This window comes from Choristoneura fumiferana, chromosome 30 (assembly GCF_025370935.1).
Source record: "Choristoneura fumiferana chromosome 30, NRCan_CFum_1, whole genome shotgun sequence".
Taxonomy (NCBI): Eukaryota; Metazoa; Arthropoda; class Insecta; order Lepidoptera; family Tortricidae; genus Choristoneura; species Choristoneura fumiferana.
In genome coordinates, this window is record NC_133501.1 from 4,629,116 (window position 1) to 4,651,862 (window position 22,747).

General features: G+C 38.8%; 1 protein-coding gene across 2 annotated transcripts in view; it reads left to right on the top strand.

Annotated features, from left to right (window-relative positions):
* The window catches only part of alpha-Cat (catenin alpha), a 105,170-nt gene that overhangs the window by 7,457 nt on the left and 74,966 nt on the right, over window positions 1-22,747 (top strand). For both annotated transcript variants that reach the window (XM_074110083.1, XM_074110082.1), the window contains exons 6-15: window positions 4,020-4,158; window positions 6,272-6,333; window positions 7,517-7,635; window positions 8,372-8,456; window positions 9,721-9,836; window positions 11,175-11,292; window positions 12,797-12,889; window positions 14,607-14,763; window positions 16,362-16,467; window positions 16,954-17,048. In XM_074110083.1, coding sequence (XP_073966184.1) covers window positions 4,020-4,158; window positions 6,272-6,333; window positions 7,517-7,635; window positions 8,372-8,456; window positions 9,721-9,836; window positions 11,175-11,292; window positions 12,797-12,889; window positions 14,607-14,763; window positions 16,362-16,467; window positions 16,954-17,048 — 1,090 coding nt within the window. The remainder of the gene's footprint in view (window positions 1-4,019; window positions 4,159-6,271; window positions 6,334-7,516; window positions 7,636-8,371; window positions 8,457-9,720; window positions 9,837-11,174; window positions 11,293-12,796; window positions 12,890-14,606; window positions 14,764-16,361; window positions 16,468-16,953; window positions 17,049-22,747) is intronic.

Here is a 22,747-nt window from a genome sequence, read left to right on the forward strand (position 1 = left end):
AACATACTCACTCACTCACTAATTTTCGCATTTATAATATTAGTAGGATATTATGAGCACTTTTCCTCCTCAGTACAAGCCTGGACAATACCAACATGGAAATGCCGACCCTGTTTTTCGTGTACACGCACATTGCATGCCGTGCCACTAAATATCAGCCCCGGCATACATCGTACCGCGGTGATCATTGATAAATACCGACCAGATAATTACCGGCATGTCAATACCGACCCTGTTTTTCGTGTACACGGAATATTAATAAATTTAGTAGAAAATAACTTAATTTGGTCCTGTCCACAATCGGACCTAACACAACCTAACATAAGCGGGACGGGAAAAACATGTCGGTAATTATTGGCTTCCGATTATCATGCCGGTATTTATTAGGTCGGGAATGTTAGAGCGGTATTTGTTGATAGAGTCAACCTACAATAACTCTGCAATGAAGTGACAACAGTAGAAATCTAAAGTTTGTTTGTGGCAATACTGATTTATAGTCAAACAACAAGTTTTGAACTTCTGATTAGATTTTAAACAGGTCATCGTTCATCCGCCAATACTATTACTTCTTATATTTCGTTTTCTATTTTTTTTTACCGTTCACGGCAAAACTTACTAAAACTTACTGGACACTGGATATTTAAAAAAAAACAACGACACCAACTTTTAATTATTATTATTATTTATAGTTAGGCGTAATAGCATGGGGTCATACATTACTCGTCCCGTCCTAACTAATTCCACCAATCGTCGGTGATAGTTCGATACCGAGCCCACGTACATACCAAATCAAATAATATTTGTCATCAAATAAATAGTAATTGTTAGTTACGCTGTATTGAAATATCAATCACGCTATGGAAGTATGCATTGCATATTAGATTTCGCATAAGTATGATTTATTATACCTACTTACTTATCAGTTCTGTTCCTGAAAGAGTTGCTGCTTGTACTTAAAAGGGCACATTGACGGCCAACTTAATATTAAATTCGTCAATATATAGATGTGATCTAGTAATTAAAACTATTTTTATTTAACGCTTTTCCAGGCATAGTGCATATAGCGACAGCGACCATATAAATTTACACAAATATTCGACCTTGCTACATTTACAATATGGTAAAAAACCAATTGAAGTTGTTAAAAGTACCTACTATTCGTCTTAAAATTAATCCCCCATAGGTAAACAATATAAAACTATGATTCGTTTTGCAATAGCGCATCTAAATTAGCGGGACCTGGAAAAGGGTTAAATCAACGAAATTGTATCAAATTACAGGTGCTCAATACTTTTGGTCAAGGCTGTGTTATATAAATTCAGGTAAATACAAAACAAAGCAATAAAACGTTAAATAGTTTCTGACATATTTATTATTCACTAAATGACACATCAGAGTCTAAAAATTCCACTCCCTCATACACTTCTTCCTGTACCTGAATTCCTTCGGACTCTTCTTCTCTTTCAACCTCTGCTTCCCTACTCTCCCCACTGTCAGTGTCATCATCACTTTGCACATTTATAACAAATGGTATCAGATCATCCAATAACCCATCTTGTTGCCTGTGTTCAGATTCTAATTTTTTTACATGTTCGGCACACTTATGCCAATCATCCGGACTAACAGATGCAAATGCTTGCTCTACTTTTGCCTCCATATCTCGAGCTGAACCTTTTACATTTACGCTGCCTACTTTTCGCTTTGCCATACTCCATATTAGTTCAATAGTATACAAGTGGCAATGGTATGGGGGTAACCGCAATACTTCATGCCCATTTGCTTTTAACAGCTCATCAATATAATATATTGGGTCGGGTTTGTTGCGTTTTACCAAAGTTAAAAGTTCAGCCCTGGTGAATGTTTCTTCCCAAGGAAAGTTATTTGAGGTAAGCCAATCACGGATTGCTTGTTTCCTTGAACTGGTATTTGGTGCCTTATTAATCTGAATTGTGTGGTAACTTGCGTTGTCCATAACTATAATGCTTGGTGTATCCAAATTAGGCAGCAGCTTATCTTGAACCCACTTTGAGAAATTGGCAGCATTCATGTCATCATGATAATCGGCTGACTTTGATTTGCTGCTAAATATTAAAAGGGCATTATTTACAAATCCTGATTCAGTGCCTGCATGTACAATTATGAACCGTTTGCCTTTTGATATATTAGTGACCATTTTAGAAGTTGACGGACCCTGCCAACTTTTTTTTGTTTGTAGTTAACATGAATATAGGTCTCATCTAAATATACAATCGGTTTTCTTTCCTCTGAAGGCATATTTCTATATTCTGTAATTTTTCTAATGTATTTGTGTCTTGCTGCAGCAATATCATTTTTTTCCATTAATATGGTTCTCTCTTCAACATTTTTCTTGAAACAAAATCCCATGTCATGTAGAATTTTGCGTAGTGTTTCATGACCACCATCAAACTGAATAGATTGTCGCAACTCACTAAGCAGTTTTGCGATTGTGGGGACCTCATTTCTTACTAAGTAAAATTCATTTATCAGGTTACGTATGGCAACCTTATCGAAGTCATCAATATTTCTTTTCGTGGCACGGCACTTGCGTTTCTTGCCAGGAGTTACCCATATGCCTGAATTTGTATTACCTTCGTGCTTGATTTGGCGAATTGTTCTTAAGCTAATACCTACAAATAATAAGTTAATATGTTAAGTCTAGAAAATATTACTAATTTAGACCTTTAAAACAAGTTCAAACAACATCTTACCAGTCATTGAACTAATTTTTTGAATATATGTCGCCTCTGCGCTGACGTCCAATTTGTCCATTTGTTTGAGTTTGTCAACAGAATTTTTTATTGTTGTCTGAACAGCTTCAGATAATTCCCCTTGAAAAAACGAATATACAAGTTAAATATATATCTTTACTTTATCATATTATTTCATGAAAATAATATAAAAAAAGCAGAAAATAGCTATAAAATATCAAGAATTTATTAGGGACTTACTCGTAGAGGTTAGAATTTTATGTAAGCATTGCTCTTTTTGCTCACGGACGGACTCCATTTCTTCTTTTACATTTTGGAAATGAGTAATCATCTTGAATATAAGTTCTCGAACTCCACTTTTAATTGTTTTAACCATTTCGAAAGAAGGATTCGCAAAAACCTCGAAAAAAATACTCACGATCAATTAAAGAAATGTCTGAGTGACAACATGAAAAAAGTATTACCACAGCGTGATTTTTCTGGGTTGCCAATTAATATCTTATGCAGAGTTATCGTGGGACGATTCTACCGGTTAGATATTGCGTGACTGGAATTTACCGCGCTGTTATTTCACAAGGTCCGTGTTGCTCGGCCGGTAAAGTTATAAAAAAAAAAGACATTTATTGCCACATTAAAAAAAAATACAATGAACATAACAAAAGACAAAAATAAAAACAACATACACGTTACTAATATGTGGCAATAGCCTCAAGCTCAGCATTCACACGCTTTTCAGCCAGCGCCCGTCTCGCGGCACGTTTTACACAGTCAGTAATACGGGAAGGGGCAAACACGCAAAAGTATTTATATAAAAATAAAAAACATTAAAAAAAAATGCAATTTTAACACGTAAGGGAGAAAAAAAATGGGAGATCTGGCAATTCTGTTCTAAGAGATGGCATTTACATTCCTAGCGGGTTCTTGTGGATTTTTTGGGGTAGCATCTGTATGAGCCTTGATATGCTCATAAACCTTTCGATGATGATGATAGTAGATTAGCCGTTTGCTAAATGATGAACGCTAGCGTGATTGATAGAAGTTTATTTATTACACGTGTGAGCCGTAAGCTTGCTTAATTACAACTAACTTAACCTATTATAATAATCGTAGCATAAAGGTGCCGCGGCGGCGGTGTACGATTTCAAAGATCGTACAGCATCCATTTCCATCTAGGTTCCAATTTGCACTGAAATTAGCATCCTCCTAATTTCTTCCTTGAAGACTGGGAAAGACAGTCATGTCGGTTTTGAGTGCTCCCCGATATGTCATTGTTGATATGTTTTGTTTCAGGTGTACGTCCGTCACCCCGAGTTAGCGGCTGCCAAGGCGAATCGCGACTACGTGCTGCGCGCCGTGTGCTCCGCGGTGGACACCATCGCCAACGTGGCCGTCGGACGAGCGCTGCCCGCCGCCGCCGCCGCCGCCGCAGGTAACGTAAATAAATAAATATCATGGGACACTTGACACCGATGAGGGCTATCGCGTATGAATTCGCCGCTAGAGGCGCTAGTGTAGCGTGAGATCTCCGAAATGTCAAATCTCATATAGTTTTTAGGTGAGCTGCGCGGGTTTATTTATAATTAGAATAATTTTGTGAATATTTTGCATAACCTGCAATTAATTATGGCAATTATGCGTTACGGGGCAATGAATGTCTGTGTTTTGAGACAGTTTTGTCTTTGGGAAACTTTTGTCCTCCCTTTTTTCCGAACAAAACGGGACTACGCAACACTGTGGTTGCTCGATATTTTTATGGTACGGTTTTAAAGTGTATTAGATATGATTTTAATCTAAAATTTGTTTTCACGCCCGTAATAACAGACGTTGAAAGCCACACTTTAAAACCTCAAGCAACAGTGGCGCCATCTAGAAAGACAAAAAACGATAGCCCTCATTGACCTAGTCCCAAACCAAGCAAAGCTATTCTGCGTACTATGGATATTAGGCAACGGATAAACATACTTTTATAGATATAGTACATTACTGCAGAGGCCGGGAAGGAAAGGCTTGCAGCCCGAGTATGTATAGACGGATAGGTTACGAGACTGGCATGTTCTTTCACGCCGAAGCTTGTATAGTTCTTTTCTCAAACATGCACTAAAATAAATAAAAACTAATAAAAATCAATGTTTTATTCGTAAGACAACTAAAATTGTACCAGACTCAAATTATAACTGCCATCTATATAAGTGTGTTTATTTCATTCTAACATAATTTTCTAAAACTTTATAATAATCACAAGAAATCAAATTTCTATAAAACATGTAGATATAACGGACTACAAAAATAAAAAAAATCACGTATCACGTTTCTATTAATGGGGAATATTACTGACATTTTCTCCCGTCAGAGTGCAGCGCTAGCACAAAACCGTAAACAGTTTTTTTGAGTATCTTTAATGTCATAATATAATTATTATTATTATTATTGTTAGTCTATTCTGTCCCACTGCTGAGCAAAGGCCTCCCCCCAATACTTCCACTGCTCTCTGTCCCCTGCATACAAGGGCCAGTCCTCCAAGAAGAAGTCCAGTTCATCCCGCCATCGCCGCCTAGGTCTGCCAGGTCGCCTTTTCGAGTTGGTGGGCATCCACTCGGTGGTTATCTTGGCCCAAAGCTCGTCTTGCATGCGGCAAACATGGCCAGCCCATAATATAATAATTAATATTAAAATATATTGACCCGGACAATTCACGTCTTAAATCGAGTTACACGCGTGCGTGAGTTATCCGGGTCAATAGATTTAATTAATAAGAGTGAATCTCACGGTAGTTTCATGTTCAAAATATAATAATTAATTTTAATTTTATTCCAATTAAATTTTTGGAAATTGCTCTATCATTACTATCGATGGCTGATGATTATTTAAGAACGAAATCTATTTAATATTTTATTAAGAGTAAATTACACTTGGGCTATGGTAAGGTGTCTTCTTAACTGTAAATTTCATTTGTGTTTTAATTGAATATCTGACATTTAATTTGACTGACATTGTAAATTGTATTAAATGATTTGTAGGTAGGTATATCAATCAATTGTGGACATTTAATTTTGATGTTATGCTTAATGTAATAATAATTTAATTTTATATTTTCAATTTTAAATCGATTTTCATGTGTGTACACCTGAAAGGGTAGGGTTTGGTGAAACTATACTTGTACAACTATATCTGTCATTAACTGTAACCTGAATTCCACACACAATAAATGATTAATAAATGTTTAATAAAGATGTAAATATCATGTCATTTTGTTACTAATAAATACACATATATCATGATTTCGATAAGTACTAATGCTCTTTGGTCATGATCTGTCATGGCGACAAAATATAATGAGAACTGAAGTTGTCATGGCGGTTTGCGCTAGTGCCGCCCCCTGCGTAGAGCTTTGCCTAATTTGCCCTATTAATTTCATTGTGTCTTTTATTTTTATTTTTATTTTACATGGAGCTGATCGTGATTGACCCCTATTTCACCTGATGTTAAGTGCAGATGAGGCCAAAGGTGTATCTCACTGTTCATTTCGGTGGTTTTTGTTGCAGGCAACGCTCGCCCGCCGGTGGAGGGCCCCGGGGAACTCGCTCAAGCCTTAGACGATTTTGATGTGAGTGTTGCAAATGTTTTACTTTAACATTATTACAATACTTAGTCTGTTGCCCGCGACTCCGTCCGCGTAGTATTCGTTTATCTTTATCCCGCGGGAACTGTTATTTTCCGGTGCTAAAACTTTCTTATATCCTTTTCTCAAACATGCTTGGAAATGTATGCGTTAATGTCACGAAATGGAGACTTGAAGTTTCTCATTTATGGCTCCCTACCCACCTCCCTACATAACTTCTTGGCCTAGGCCATGAAGTATGTATGAAAATCTATAATTGTCCGCTGCTCTAACTTTTTAAATTTGCTTACTAACATTAAACTGACAAAGGAAAAATTACGAACAGCCAACTGGTGACTACTCTGTGAGCATTTGCGATACTGCGATGCGATGGACGGGTGGATGGATGGATGGATGGATGGATGAAATATTTCCTCACATTGTTTGAGAAAAGCACTATACAAACCTCGGCCAGAACAGGGATTGCTGGACTCGTTTTATCCGGTCTCGTCTACGACTCGGCCGTCTACCCCGAACTCGTCCATCAGTCCTTTACTTCATGGCCTCTGCAGTAATGTACTATTATTGAGAATGAAACTATGTATCTGTATACCGAATATCATCTAAATTGGTTCAGTGTACACATTTATTTAACGTAATAATAACCTTACCGACAAAAAGTTGAAATACCTCCGACTTTGTCACTTCAAAGTTCAATATCTCAAAAGTGGCTGAACCGATTTTGATAAAACATCACTAGAAAACCTGCTTTTAATTAAAAAAGAACCGCATTCAAATCAGTCCACCCGTTTGAGAGCTACGGTGCCACAGACATACAGACACACAGACACACATACACACATAGCGGTCAAACTTATAAATAACATCCCTCTTTTTGCGTCGGGGGTTAAAATACATCACAATCAACATAACAATGGAAACAAGACAAGACATATATATAGCGCAATAGGTCCCCATTCAGCATAATACCACTTCAAGCCGTGGCGTTAATTTCAAGTGAGGACTTGAGGTACCTAAATGGCATAACCCTGCTCCGGGCGGTCGGGTAAAAAGAAAAAAAATTGCATACAATGTCGCTGGCTACAACTAGTTACCTACTGATATTGTACGTCTTGGTGAAATAAATTAACTTTTTGAATTCTACTCTAATAAGAGTGTTTTTTTTTAGGAGCGAATGGTCATGGAACCCCTGGCCTACTCGGAGCTGCGTACGCGTCCCTCGCTGGAGGAACGGCTCGAGTCTATCATTTCTGGCGCAGCCTTGATGGCGGACAGTTCTTGCACCAGGTAACAAGAAAATTGACTAAAAAAATTAAATAAAAGAAAAAACATTTTTCCCATACAAAATGTACATGGGTTTCGTAACTGTCACTACTAACAATAATAGTTAATAATAGTTATTTTATATTTGTCTACAAAAATATTCACTTAAAATAATTTATATGGCAAAACAACGTTGGTTGATGGTTTGGAAACACAATTGGACCCGCTAGATGGCGCTGTCGTTTGTGTGTTATCATAATATTAATTCCACTGCAAAAGGATTAATTGGGATGTCCCAATTTTTGACAACGTACAATAAACCGAAAACCGTTTGGAGAAGTAGGCTCTGTGAAGCATTTTCAGAAATCAGATTCCAAAACATGATAAACTGAATTAAATAAACAAAATTTATGTAATGATCTTCATTTGACCCCTGCAGTGTCCCATCACAAAGGCAGTAATAAAGCAGGTCTACACTCTAAAGCAAATTGACAGTTTGGAATGTTGCTGTCCTTCTTATAATAGCAAAGAGTGACAAAGACAGAACTTTAATCACATGATGCGCACCATCCAAATTAAAAATAGGTTATTTTTTTTGGTGCATCCCATTTTCGAGTTGAATGTTGGTCATATATAGATGACTGTGGCGTGTGTGGCATTCCATTGGCTGTCACGACTAGATGACTGCGGCGGTGAAGAGGTTAATAAATAATTTAGTTTTTTTTTCAATTTGGAGTATAACGAGTGCGGCGTGTTTCAGAGACGAGCGACGCGAGCGCATCGTGGCTGAGTGCAACGCGGTGCGCCAGGCCCTGCAAGACCTGTTGCACGAGTACATGACCAATGTGAGTGACGTTATTAAATTATCGTAGTAGTATGCCACCTCGCTCAAATATTTAATTGGCGCCGGTTGCAGTCGTAACTTTTAAACTGGGAGCAATAAAAAAGAGATTTAAGAACACAAATACAACCTTATTAAAAACATAGTGTTATCACTTACTGGTGGTAGGTCCTTGTGCAAGGTCCGCCCGGATTGCTACCACCATCTTGCTTGCTAATCCTGCCGTGAAGCAGCAGTGCTTGCACTGTTGTGTTTCGGCGTGGAGAGTAAGACAGCCGGTGAAATTACTGGCACTTGAGATATCCCATCTTAGGCCTCTAGGTTGGCAACGCATCTGCAATACCCCTGGTGTTGCAGATATTTATGGGCGGTGGTGCTCTCTTACCATCAGGAGAACCACTTGCTCGTTTGCCATCCAGTCGAATAAAAAAAAAACAATTGTACCCTCGATTCTGAGCAAAATTCTCTCTGGTTTTCAATTATTTAATTAACACCTTGTATATTTATTTCTGTGCGGTGAGTGGTGGCCGAGTGGTTTGACCTATAGCCTCTGAGCAGAGGATCGTGGGTTCAAACCCCGGCTCGCACCTTCGAGTTTTTCGAAATTCATGTGCGGAATTACATTTCAAATTTACCACGAGCTTTAGCACAACAAACCTGCGAAGCAATTCTACGGTGTGTGTGAAGTTCCTAATTCGCACTGGGCCCGCTTGGGAACTATGGTCCAAGCCCTCTTGTTCTGAGAGGAGGCCTGTGCCCCGCAGTGGGACGTATATAGGCTGAGATGATGATATTTATTTCTTAATTTTTTGTCTGACACGTTGTTATTACAGTCATGGCACGATGTAATAATAATAATAATATCGAAAATACAAACTGAGACATGGATGCACAGAAAAACCAGAATAAGAGACCAGCGCTGGGAATCGAACCCAGGTCCTCAGCAATCCGTGCTGCGTGCTATAACCCCTACACCACCGCTGGACAGGAATTTAGACACGAATTTTTCCTATGCATACATATCTCAGGTTGCTTATTTCTACTACGCTACTTATGCAGCAGCACTAGCGACATCTATGTTCCGCTCTCATCGAGAGACGTCACATTCTTTCGGAACCAACCGCTCACCCAGACAAGAGATGTCGCTACTAAGCAATCAAATTATGATTGGTTATTTGGACAGACTCCAAATAACCAATCATAATAATAATAATAATAGTTAATTATCGTAATGGGTAGAAACGTTTAGCTGTGTTGTTTGTTGTCAGGCGGGCAAGCCCGAGCAGTCTTCGGGCTTGGAGCGCGCCATCGAGAACATGTGCCGCAAGACGAGGGACCTGCGCCGGCAGCTGCGGAAGGCGGTCGTCGACCACGTCTCTGACAGGTAACGTGCCTAAACCGCAAGGTAACTTTAAAGGGATTAAGGGGCTGTTTGGTGTGATGCCGTCTCTATTTGTTTTGTACGAATAGACGGAGACGGCAACACATTTAACCGTCGGTTATCGCTAATCAATGGATGGTGAAACAGCCCTTTACAGTTGTACGTTGTACAGTTTTTCTTAGGGATGGTAATCGATGGCGAAATAATCGATTAATGGATAATCGATTATTTTAACTGTGTCGATTTCAATTAATCGATTAAGGGTGCTCATGGTATCGATTAGTCGATTAATCGAATCGATATCGAACATTCTTACGGTGTCGCTAGATGTACCGCTTTTCCGCGTTTTACACCGCCTTTTATAAGGTGCGAAATTCAAACTTTTTACAGTTTAAATGTGTTTAAAGTGAAATAAAATGGGTGACACTTTTTCCCGGCCGTAAAATACCGACATGGAAATACCGACCCGATATTTCGTGTACTCGCCCATATAAACTGGTGTCAAACTGCTAACAGTTGCTATGGGCGTGTACACCAAATATCATGTCAGTATTTTACGGCCGGGAAATAGTGTCACCCATTTTATTTCACTTTAAAAAAAAAGTCGTAAAATATCGATTAATCGGTGTAAAATTATCGATTGTATAAATTTTTCGATTAATCGATTAGTTGTCGATAATTTTCCGTGGATTAATCGATTAATCGAATCAATATCGAACATCCCTAGTTTTTCTTCCATTTAACTTTAACTCGCTGCAGAGGTGAATAACCAACAAAAGCTTGCGTGATTTTCACTCATAGTCAAAATACCACAAACGGGACTTATCACGCTAACACAAACGAGTAATATTTACCTCGACTTTTCTTCCACATTACAGTGACCAAGTGCGGGTAGTTCGTGATACGAGTGCCGGTACTATTTGTGATCAAGTGCGGGTAGTTCGAAGGACTCGCGCTGCTAGGCAGACTTGACACCCCACACTTCAGTCTACTCATGACCACGGCCGAAAAACCTCCGAATTTGTAACTTCAAAGCTCAATATCTCAAAAATATTGGCTGTCTAAGAACCATCGCTAGAAAACCTGATTTCAAATAAAAAAAACCGCATTCAAATCGGTCCACCCGTTTAAGAGCACTGTAGCAGTGCCACAGACAGACAGACACATAGCAAACTTATAACACCCCTCTTTTTGCGTCGGAGGTTTAAAATTGTGTTTCGCTCGGCTCTAAAGTTGTTTGGCATCTCGTGCCTTGAAACCCTCGGTTTCGCTCAGGTTTCATATCAACTACTCGCTTATTTTCCACCGTTAACAAATAAATATTCAATTCGTTTGTCCCAGCTTCTTGGAGAGCAACGTGCCGTTACTGGTGTTGATGGAGGCGGCGCGCAACGGGCACGAAAAGGAGGTGGAAGAATACGCCGTCGTGTTCACCGAGCACGCCAACAAGCTCGTCGAGGTGCGTGCCAGTTATGCTCTGTGTACACCAGAGATGTGCGAGGATGTGTTGCGAGAATTGTGGTTTTCATGAACCAATAGAAACGCTGCATTAATCTCGCCTCGCTCCGCTCAGCTGTTTCCACCAGAGATGTGCTGTGTGAGGATAGGTAAAATAAAGTCAAAATTGAAAATACAAACTGAAATATAGGTGCACAAAAAAAAACAAAAAAATAAGACCAGCACTGGGAATCGAACCCAGGTCCTCGGCATTCCGTGCCACATGCTATACCGCTACACCGCTGTTGGACAACCGTGTTGTTGTTTAAGGGATGACCGTAAAAGTAAAAAATTAAATCAAAAAACCAATCTTAATAAAGTCAAAGTCAAAATATATTTATTCAATTTAGGCTAAAACAAGCACTTATGAATGTCAAAAAAAAAAAAAACTACCACCGGTTCGGAAAACCACTGTTGAGAAGAATCCGGCAAGAGTAACAAGGTATATTTTTTAAACAGATTTACAATATTATTAAATGATATCTACATATAGATCACAAGTATTTAAAACAACTTTATTTTTAACACAGTAGGTTCGCTATTTGAAGTGATCGCTAATGCGGATCGGAATTATTTCCAAATATCCCTGTCCATGATATAATCAATCATTAACTTTATAATACGCCTTAGATGTCTTCTTGACAATAGATCTGAATTTCGTATCTGTTTAATCTATATTAATAATTTCGTCAAGGGGTACGGTAGACTCGAACGAAATGCACATCAAATTGAAGAGCGTAAAAAATTAGTCAATCCGAGTCGACAACTTGTAGGCGGAAAATTCGGATTATGGAGTATTTTCAATATAAACTTGAATAAATTACTAAGTATATAATGGCGTTGCGAGGTAAACATGTCAAAGTCATCACATCTCAAGTGGCGTTAGTGTCACGTCATCACGTGTCACAGGTTTGCATTTCGTACGCGGTACGATTCGTCGATTTTCATCCGATCGATCGTACAGACGAATCGTACCGCCCTTTAGGTCTAATTTCTTTGATTATGAGACAGAGACATCATAGTTATTTGGGCAAATAAGATTTAGGAGAAATATCTACTATAAATAAAAAAATAGTGAAATAACCGATACGTAGGTTAGCTGTGAAAGTACGTTTTGTGATAATATTAAGGCTGGGAATATACGTCAGATTTTTCGATAAGTACGACAGTCTTTACACTGGCAAAAAAAAAATTAAACATATTATTATGTACATTTTACCCGAGCGAAGCCGGGTTTTCATCTAGTTTATAATATTTTTTGGAATTTTATTATAAAAACGTATGCAATTTCCCAGACTTTTTGGTTTTAGCCAGTCTGTAAGATGGAACTTTAAGCTTCCCTGTATTTCTAGTAGCCTTCTACATATTGGATCATCAAAAACACATTTTTTAGGTCGGATTTCCTGCGCTTGTTTTGTCGTACATACTACACGGCTTGCGATTGAGCAGTATTTATGTTATCTCAGGTGGCGAACTTGGTGTGCTCCATGTCCAACAACGAGGATGGTGTCAAAATGGTGCGCCACGCCGCCGGCCAGATAGAGGCGCTCTGCCCACAAGTAAGTGAACAATATTACAATCAATTATAATTTATTATATATCAGTGTTTTTCATTCGTGTTTGTTTCTTTGTGTTGGTACAATAAAGAGTTTACATAATACCTATTGTATTGTATTTAATACAATGACTCGTTTCTCAAACATCCAAGGAAATGTCGTTCTTATCTTTGTGATGATAGAACGCGAAGTACGCCGTTGTCACAGGGCGGCCACGCCGTACAAAATACGCGTTCTTGAATCTACACAGGCACGACGACGTCTGTACACGCGTCGATGTGTGCGTAAGCTGCACAGGGCTGACTATTGCAAAAATTTAAGTGCTACCAATGACATTTAAAGGTACTCATAATGTAGGTATGGCTTAGATATGTGCAAATAAATGTAATCGTTAATCTTACCCTATTTCGAGGGTATTCTGGCAAAACAGAATAAGTCCAATTTTTTTTAAAGTTACATACATAGGCATACTCAATGTTTTCTGCTTTATTTATCTAGCAACACCGTATGAAAAATAAATATTGTGCACTTGTCCGGTTCTGCCAGAATATCCTCGATTTATTTAAACCTACTTCAAATGTGTCTGTTTGCGTATTTTAAGCATTATTATTTTCAATTACAATAGATACAAACTTAAAATAATCATTCGGTAGGTAGTTATTTCATGTCTTAATCGCGTTAATTTCAGAAATCACTATTTATTTAGTAAAAGGAAGTAGGTAGGGTACCGTTACGATTTCGCAAAATGATTGCTCCCGAACTTAGTGCCGTGCGGCCGACATACATCGCGTCGCGCACTCGACTGCTTTCCTGCGGTTTTCCTGCAATCTGCGCTTGAGGGGTGGGGTAACTCGAACCGGTGCGGGGCGCAGCGTGGCCTTTCTGTACGTCAGTACTATTATATATTCTGTGCCATTGTATAGCGTTTATTGAAGGTTCGTTCTTTGTTTTCGTTCTAATTTCAAATTCAAATTAGAGTACAGTAATGGAATTTCAAACAACATTGCTGGCCATGGCCAGCAGAAAGGTCGGCAGAAGAAGCTTGTATTAAAAATGAAATTTTTCCCAAAAACTTTTTTAGTTTCCAGAGCTAAATAAAATTATGATAGCGCCTTTTGAGAGGCGCGGAAGCGGTGTAGACAATCGCGCTCTACCTTGATCAAGGGCTAGTAAATAGATAAATATAAAATATATCTTAAAAAAAAATATTATTAAAATTTCGTTTTTTTTTTCTTTTCATTGTACTCGTAGTGTCTACTCTTGGGTTTGATCCTGTCAATCGTTCAAAGGTTTTTTTTTTTTTTTTTTTTTATTTGACTGGATGGCAAACGAGCAAGTGGGTCTCCTGATGGTAAGAGATCACCACCGCCCATAGACACCTGCAATACCAGGGGGATTGCAGATGCGTTGCCAACCTAGAGGCCTAAGATGGGATACCTCAAGTGCCAGTAATTTCACCGGCTGTCTTACTCTCCACACCGAAACACAACAGTGCAAGCACTGCTGCTTCACGGCAGGATTAGCGAGCAAGATGGCGGTAGCAATCCGGGCGGACCTTGCACAAGGTCCTACCACCTGCAAAGGTTGACTGGAAGAGATCCCTTTAAGGGATAAGTTCGCCTTTGTACATCTTATTACCCTGTGTTCTGTTATTTTCATGTGTTTTATGTACAATAAAGAGTTTTACAATACAATACAATAATTGTATATTTGAAACCAGGTGATAAACGCGGCGCGCGTGCTCGCCGCCCGCCCCCGCTCGCGCGTCGCCCAAGAGAACGCCACCGCTTTCGCCCGCGCCTGGGAGGCCGCCGTCAAACTGCTCACTGAAGCCGTCGACGATATCACCACCATTGACGACTTCCTCGCCGTCAGCGGTAAGAGAGAACCCTCTCGGGAGTTTAAAAGATCAATCAATCAATTAATAAATTTTTATTTTCACACCTCTCCTTCAGAAAAGTAACTTTTCCTCCCTGACGAGAGGGAGCAAAGTGCAACTTTTCTGTTCAAGGCTTTTCTAAGAATTTTATTGCAAATGCCATTTTTTGAAGTTGATAATTGTAAAGCCACGCCATTTTCTATGCTGGTTGTTCTTTAATAATATTTAGAATTTGTTTTTTCAAGTTTCTTAATGCTCGGTGTGAAAAGTTGTATGAGCCACTCGGGAGCAAAATTATTTTCATCTTGGGCGTTAACACTTAAATCCCTCATTACGCTCAGGATTCTACTTTAGAATCCCTCGCTACGCTCAGGATTCTATTGTAGAACCCTTCGCTACATTCTGGATTCAATGTACGCCCTCGCCGTAAATACACCATTTTGCTCCCTTGTGACACAAATAACTATTGTAAATAAAAAGCCGTGGTGGCCTAGTGGTTTGACCTATCGCCTCTCAAGCAGAGGGTCGTGGGTTCGAACCCCGGCTCGCACTTCTGAGTTTTTCGAAATTCATGTGCGGAATTACATTTGAAATTTACCACGAGGAAAGGAAAACATCGTGAGGAAACGTGTACAAATCTGCGAAGCAATTCAATGGTGCGTGTGAAGTTCCCAATCCGCACTGGGCCCGCGTGGGAACTATGGCCCAAGCCCCCTTGTTCTGAGAGGAGGCCTGTGCCCAGCAGTGGGACGTATGTAGGCTGGGATGATGATGATGGTTTAGCGTTGATAGCCCGTTATACTTTCCCATAGATCAGCAGTACAAATCACGTTTTTGGGTCAATTTATGGTGTAGCATGCTGCCATGGTTAACGTCTTGTGAGTTATATTTATTGAAAGACTAGAGTTTACCCGCGGCTTCGCACGCGTAAATTATTCGATCCGGTAGTTACAATTGAAATTCCTGGATTTTACAAAATCTAGACATTCAATGGTTATTTGTGTCACAAGGGAGCAAAATGGTGTATTTACGGCGAGGGCGTACATTGAATCCAGAATGTAGCGAAGGGTTCTACAATAGAATCCTGAGCGTAGCGAGGGATTCTAAAGTAGAATCCTGAGCGTAATGAGGGATTCAAGTGTTAACGCCCAAGATGAAAATAATTTTGCTCCCGAGTGGCTGATACAACTTTTCACACCGAGCATTAAGAAACTTGAAAAAAATAAATGTAAATATTATTAAAGAACAATCAGCATAGAAAATGGCGTGGCTTTACAATTATCAACATCAAAAAATGGCATTTGCAATAAAACACTTAGAAAAGCCTTGAACAGACAAGTTGCACTTTGCTCCCTCTCGTCAGCGAGGAAAAGTTACTTTTCTGAAGGAGAGGTGTGAAAAAATTCTTACCTAATGGGTCCCGACTGTTGAACTTTAAGTAAGCTACTTAACAAAAGTTCTAGCCCAAGCCCACTAGACTTGTTTTCTTCTTTTTAGTATTTTTTAAGGCAGTCGGGTTTTTGACTTTTTTTAATTGATTGTTTTATTCTCTCTCTACTACGCTTTATATATTGACTTGTATGTTTGTCTGTACAGAGAACCACATCCTGGAAGACGTGAACAAGTGCGTGGTAGCGCTGCAGGAGGGCGATCCCGATTCTCTGGAGCGAACCGCCACCGCCATCCGCGGCCGCGCCGCCAGGTAACAACATCACCACCAACAATAATACCATCACAACAAAAATGTCACCAACAACAAAAACATCACTGCCAACATCAATAATACCACCACCACCAACAACAACAATACCGACACAACAAAAATATCACCAACAGCACCAATGCAACCAACAACAAAACTACTGCCAACAAAAAAACACCACTGCCAACATCAATACCATCACAACAAAAATGTCACCAACAACAGCCACTGCCGACATCAAAAAGCCACCACCAACCACAACAACACTACCAACGAAAACAAAACCAGCAACAATAAACCATCAAAAGTGCCATCGACAACACCAATACAACAAACAACAACAACACTATTACTAATATCACCACCAACATACCATACCTACTATTTATTACGTCATGTTACTTTAGACGTGGCTATGTCTTATAAGAAATACATTATCAGAAAAAGTTCACTTTCTATTTAGACTCACCCTCTATTCATCCACAGGGTGTGCTCGGTAGTGACCCAGGAGATGGACAACTACGAGCCCTGTATATACACCAAGCGAGTTCTGGAGGCAGTGACAGTGTTAAGAGATCAAGGTTAGTGTCTGTTTAAAAAAAATTTTTTTTCAGGATGATAGTGTCAAAATTTGCGGCCATAGCTGAAGGGTGTGTATTGATCGGTATAACATCTATAATATAAAAGTGAACCGCCAGAACGGGACAAAAAACGAGGCAGAGCAGGATGGCGCTCTACAACACCATTTTGACACGTTTAAACAAAACATTATTTGGGAATCGCGAAAAACTTGAGAAAATATGATATTGGGTGTGAACATTTTGTATATTAAGCAAAATAAAATCACAAGTTCGAATTTCGAGCCAAAAACGAGCGATCTATTATCTATGCTAGTGTTGCCATTCAGGGAAATATAAACCTATTCATTATCCGGTTGCAGTCTGTAAAGCTCTTTACCCATTCATTGCCGCGCGCCAGATTACGCTGGGTCATGAAATTTGGTATGTAGATAGCTGGATGTCTGAAAATAACACATAGGCTACTTTTATTCCAATATTCTCACGGGATAGTTGTTCTTAACACAACACCTCAATGAAGATTATTACGATATAAATTTTGGGACTTCCCACAGGAATTTTGTAACTAGTTTGATATCATTTCAAAGGATAGGAGCTTCACAGAACCTTTTTTTATAAAATAAACCTAACCTAACCTAACCCAAAGTACGGTCAAGGAGATTAACTCATTGGCCACCATGGAACCATTTCACAGTAAACGTCATTTATTTTATTTATTTATTAAAAAGTATATTTCACAGCATTACAGTTGACCAATACACTGAGAAACAACACAAATCTTCACATCTTAACTACACACACACACACACACACACACACACGCACGCAGGCACGCACGCACGCACGCACGCACGCACGCACGCACGCACGCACGCACGCACGCACACACACACACACACACACACACACACACACACACACACGCACGCACGCAGGCACGCACGCACGCACGCACGCACGCACGCACGCACGCACGCACGCACGCACACACACACACACACACACACACACACACACACACACGCACGCACGCACGCACGCACGCACGCAGCAGGCAGCAGCACGCACGCACGCACGCACGCACGCACGCACGCACACACACACACACACACACACACACACACACACACACAGCATACGCGGTCTCAAGGTTATCCTCGGCACGTCAGGGACAGACGATCTCTGACTAGCTGCTCAACGAGCTCAGGACGGTCTGCCGCCCCACGCAAGACCCGACCAGTAAAAACAAGAGGGCTCCGGTTGCGCCTCATAGTGACATCGCATTAATTAACAAGGAAAGTCGTAATGACTTTTCCTTTGAAAAGGTTCCATGGTGGCCAATGAATTAAATTCCTTGACTGTACATCAAAACGAATTAATAACAATAGAAATAAGTTTGGTTTTAAAGATAAGTTGCCTTATATCAAATGAGAATTATATCAATGAGGGCTATCGTTTTTTGTCTCACTAGATGGCGCACTGTTGCGTGAGGTTTTTAGTATGGCTTTCAAAGTCTGTTATTACGGGCGTGAAACAAAGATTAGATTAAAATCATATTTAAAACACCCTAAAACCGTACCATAAAAATATCGAGCATGCCACAGTGTTGCATAGTCCCCGTTTTGTTCGGAAAAAAGGTAGGAAAAAGGTTTCCGAAAGGCAAAACTGTCTCAAAACACAGACATTCATTGCCCCGGAATGCATATTTGCCATAATTAATTTCAGATATTGCAAAATATTTACAAAATTATTCTAATTATAAATAAACCCGCGTAGCTCACCCAAAAACTATGAGATTTGGCATTTCGGAGACCTCACGCTACACTAGCGCCTCTAGCGGCGAACTCATTCGCGATAGCCCTCATTGCTGCATTATATCAAGTGTTGTTATATATCCTTCGTTACGCACCGATAGCTGACCCCGAGTCCGTATTGTCTAACGCGCTGACGTTTGCGACCGCATTCGCCATCTCTTTCTGTCCTCACCTTATAACGTGTGGCAGAAAGGAATGATGAAAACGGTTGTGATTTTCGAGTGTGAGACAAAAAGAGCCCAGGATTCCTTTCAGTATGAGGCGGTGTCTGATAGTTGTAAATTTTTAATTGCTTTGATGAAATAAATGGACTCCCAATGACGGCTACCTTTTTGCGCACACCAGTTGGCGCCACTGTAGACACAGGTACTGCCCTGAAGTATAGTGGTTAGTTTGTTTGGGCACCTCATAGCCTAGAAACTAGAATCTTTAAAAATATAGACTAGCTAGGAGAATCATGTAATTAATATTTAAATTGTTATGAAATAAACAGATATATATATGTTATTTTGTTATTACGGGCGTGAAAACAAAATTTTCATTAAAATCATATTTAATACATTAAAAAACCGTACAGTCACGTCTAAAAATATGTATACAAAAACAAGGTTGCATAAATATGTAGTCATACATTGTATCAAAAATATTTATCTATTACTGACACCAAAAAATTGTATTCATTAAACTTTTTCAGTATTATGTAATCACAAGATGCTTCAGAAAGTTGCATACTTAAATAAATTCCATTTAAATGTATCCACCTCGTAGGCAAAAATAAGTATACATGAATGGGTTCCATATACATATAACCACACCAATTTGGCAAATATTTGTATACGCCGTTTGTTTCATAAATATGTAAACACGATTTGATATTTTGATTCGTTTTGAAAAATTACTGTTTTGTTAAGATTACATGTCTGTCTCTTTCGTAACCTGCATGCGGGCAGGGACATACATACTACGAATCCATACTCCATTAAAATAATATTATATACTGGTGACCCGTTCCGGCACAACACGGTTACGGTATACATAGACACCGTGAATCACACTATTTATTTGTGAAAACCGCATCAAAATCCGTTGCGTAGTTTGAAAGATCTAAGCGTACAGACAAAAAAGCGACTTTGTTTTATACTATGGAGTGATGAATTGAAAGTAACTCTGTCTGTTCCGGTATCACGTCGAAACCGACTGGTTTCGACTGTCAAGGGGCTGAACATAGGGTACTTAGTTTTTATCTCCAAAAGCAACCCTTAAGGAGAGAAAATGGGGGATGAACTGACTGGAGTGAGCTGGATGAAATTTGGTATGGATATATTTAATTTTTTATACACCATCAAGATCACCAAATACTTGAAAACGTCCAGAGTGGTCATTAATATCGACTAAGCCAAAGCGATCAAGTTGTTCGGGTCATCCACTGAGGACAGATCCACTGAAGCATCTTTAATTTGCAATCTTTAATCATTGTAATTTTAATTATAGAAGACAGCTTCTGAATGACGATGACAGAATGGCGATCTTGCACTTGACAGTATAAGTATATGTAAGTAATTGATTTTAAAATGAAGTTCTTCCATGAAGCCAGTGACTTTCTTTTATAATATATAACCTATCTGAAGTTACAAATAGGTAGTGTTTTCTATCTTTAGTCTATACATCTTTATCTATTCACTTTAATGTGAAGTGTTGGAAGTGTGGACAAGTGCAAATGATGTCTCTTGTTGTCAATTCTTTATATTCATTGTGTTTTAAAAAAATTACAGCTATCGTAATCGATGATACCCAAGATATATCACGGAACCTTATCAAAACATGGAAAACAAAGATTTTTCAGCTGCCTCTGCCCAAATGTGTACTCGTATTACGAGATGTTTTCCTGGATGTACTTGAACACTTAACATTTATGTTAAACTTTGAAAAAGAAATTGTATTGTTTATTGGAATATGCACTAAGTGCTTTTATAATGCATTTTTGGACGATAATGACATTTACGAACAAGAAGAACTTCAACCCATATTTTTATTTTGTAAATTATGTGCTAGTTCCTGCTTTATAGATCTCTCACTCATCGTACGAAACACAGTAGCAGGACTAGCCAGCTCCTGCTTCACGTCGATATTCTGTGAGAGTGTGGTATGTACTACCCCGGTCGAGCCTGCCCATTCGTACTGCAAACCAAGAACTGGCTACAGTGCGGCTCTACCACTAACAATTAACAATATAATTAAAATAAAAACAAAAAATGCTTAGTGCACCTTTCTGAGAATGACCCTGAACTGAAATACTCAATATTTACAAGTCAATTCAATCTAAGGACTGTCAAGTGCGTCATAGAATAATCGTGAGATAGACGTATGCAGTGACAAGTCCGCACTGTTTTCGTGAGTTGTCAAATCAGTTAAATATACAACTTACGATTCTATGCCAGTCAGACAAGGTTTGTTGTTGCAGTCTGGATACATATTTATGAATCAAACGGCGTATACAAATATTTGCCAAATTGGTGTGGTTATATGTATATGGAACCCATTCATGTATACTTATTTTTGCCTACGAGGTGGATACATTTAAATGAAATTTATTTAAGTATGCAACTTTCTGAAGCATTTTGTGATTACATAATACTGAAACAGTTTAATGAATACAATTTTTTGGTGTCAGTAATAGATACATATTTATGATGAAAATGTGTGGCTACATATTTTTCAAATTTTTTTGTGTATACATACTTTTAGACGTGACTGTACCATAAAAATATCGAGCATGACAGTGTTTCGTTCGGAAAAAAAGGGGGAACAAAGGTTTCCGAAAGACAAAACTGTCTCAAAACACAGACATTCATTGCCCCGTGACGCATATTTGCCATAATGAATTTCAGTTATTGCAAAGTATTCACACGAGAGGGGGGGCGCTCGATTTTAATGAAAGTTTGCCCTTTAAAGTTGAATATTTCACAAAGAAATCAATGAATCGAAAATTGTCTGAGCAATCCCGTAATGGTTTTAAAAGACCTATCCAACGGTACCCCAGACTATAGGGTTGGATGAGAAAAAAAAACACCCCCACTTTACGTCTATGAGAGGTACGAGAGGTTTTTTAAATTTTTTATCGTACCATTTTGTCGGCATAGTTTACATATATATCCGTGCAAACTACAGCTTACTAGCATTGATAGTCCCTGAGCAAAGCCGCGGACAGACAGACAGACAGACAGACATGGTGAAACTATAAGGGTTCCGTTTTTGCCATTTTGGCTCCGGAACCCTAAAAAAGGCATTGGTATTTTTTACACTTAATAATAATAATAATAAATTCATTAATTTCGGGCAACTTGGCCCATACAATAAATACCTTACAGACTAACATACATATTTATAATCAATAACTTAATATCTATGCGATATACAGGATCTAACATTCATATCGGTCAGTATGGGAAAGTATGAAACTATAATACATACGAAGATCCGTTCTTATAGGAACCAGGTCATCGATTTTAATAACAAGAAAAACTGCACCTATACATTTTCAAAAACTTGTACTCAGCTCGGGAATCGAACCCGGATGATTTGAAAAATAAAACTTACATTATTAAAGAATATGAAATACAATGCATTTTATTCATTCTAGATATCGTGTTTCATACTAACATTTATTGCTTATGATTATGACCTTCACTACCAATATCGAAATAGCAATAATGTATGTTCTATTTTTCAAAATGACCGGTTTAGATTCCCGAACCTTGTAAGTTTTTTTTTTTGTAAATGTATGAATGCAGTTTTTCTTCTTATTAAAATCGAAGACATGGTTCCTAAAGAACAGATCTTCGTACGTCTTATAATTCAGACTTTCCCATACTGACCGATATGAATGTT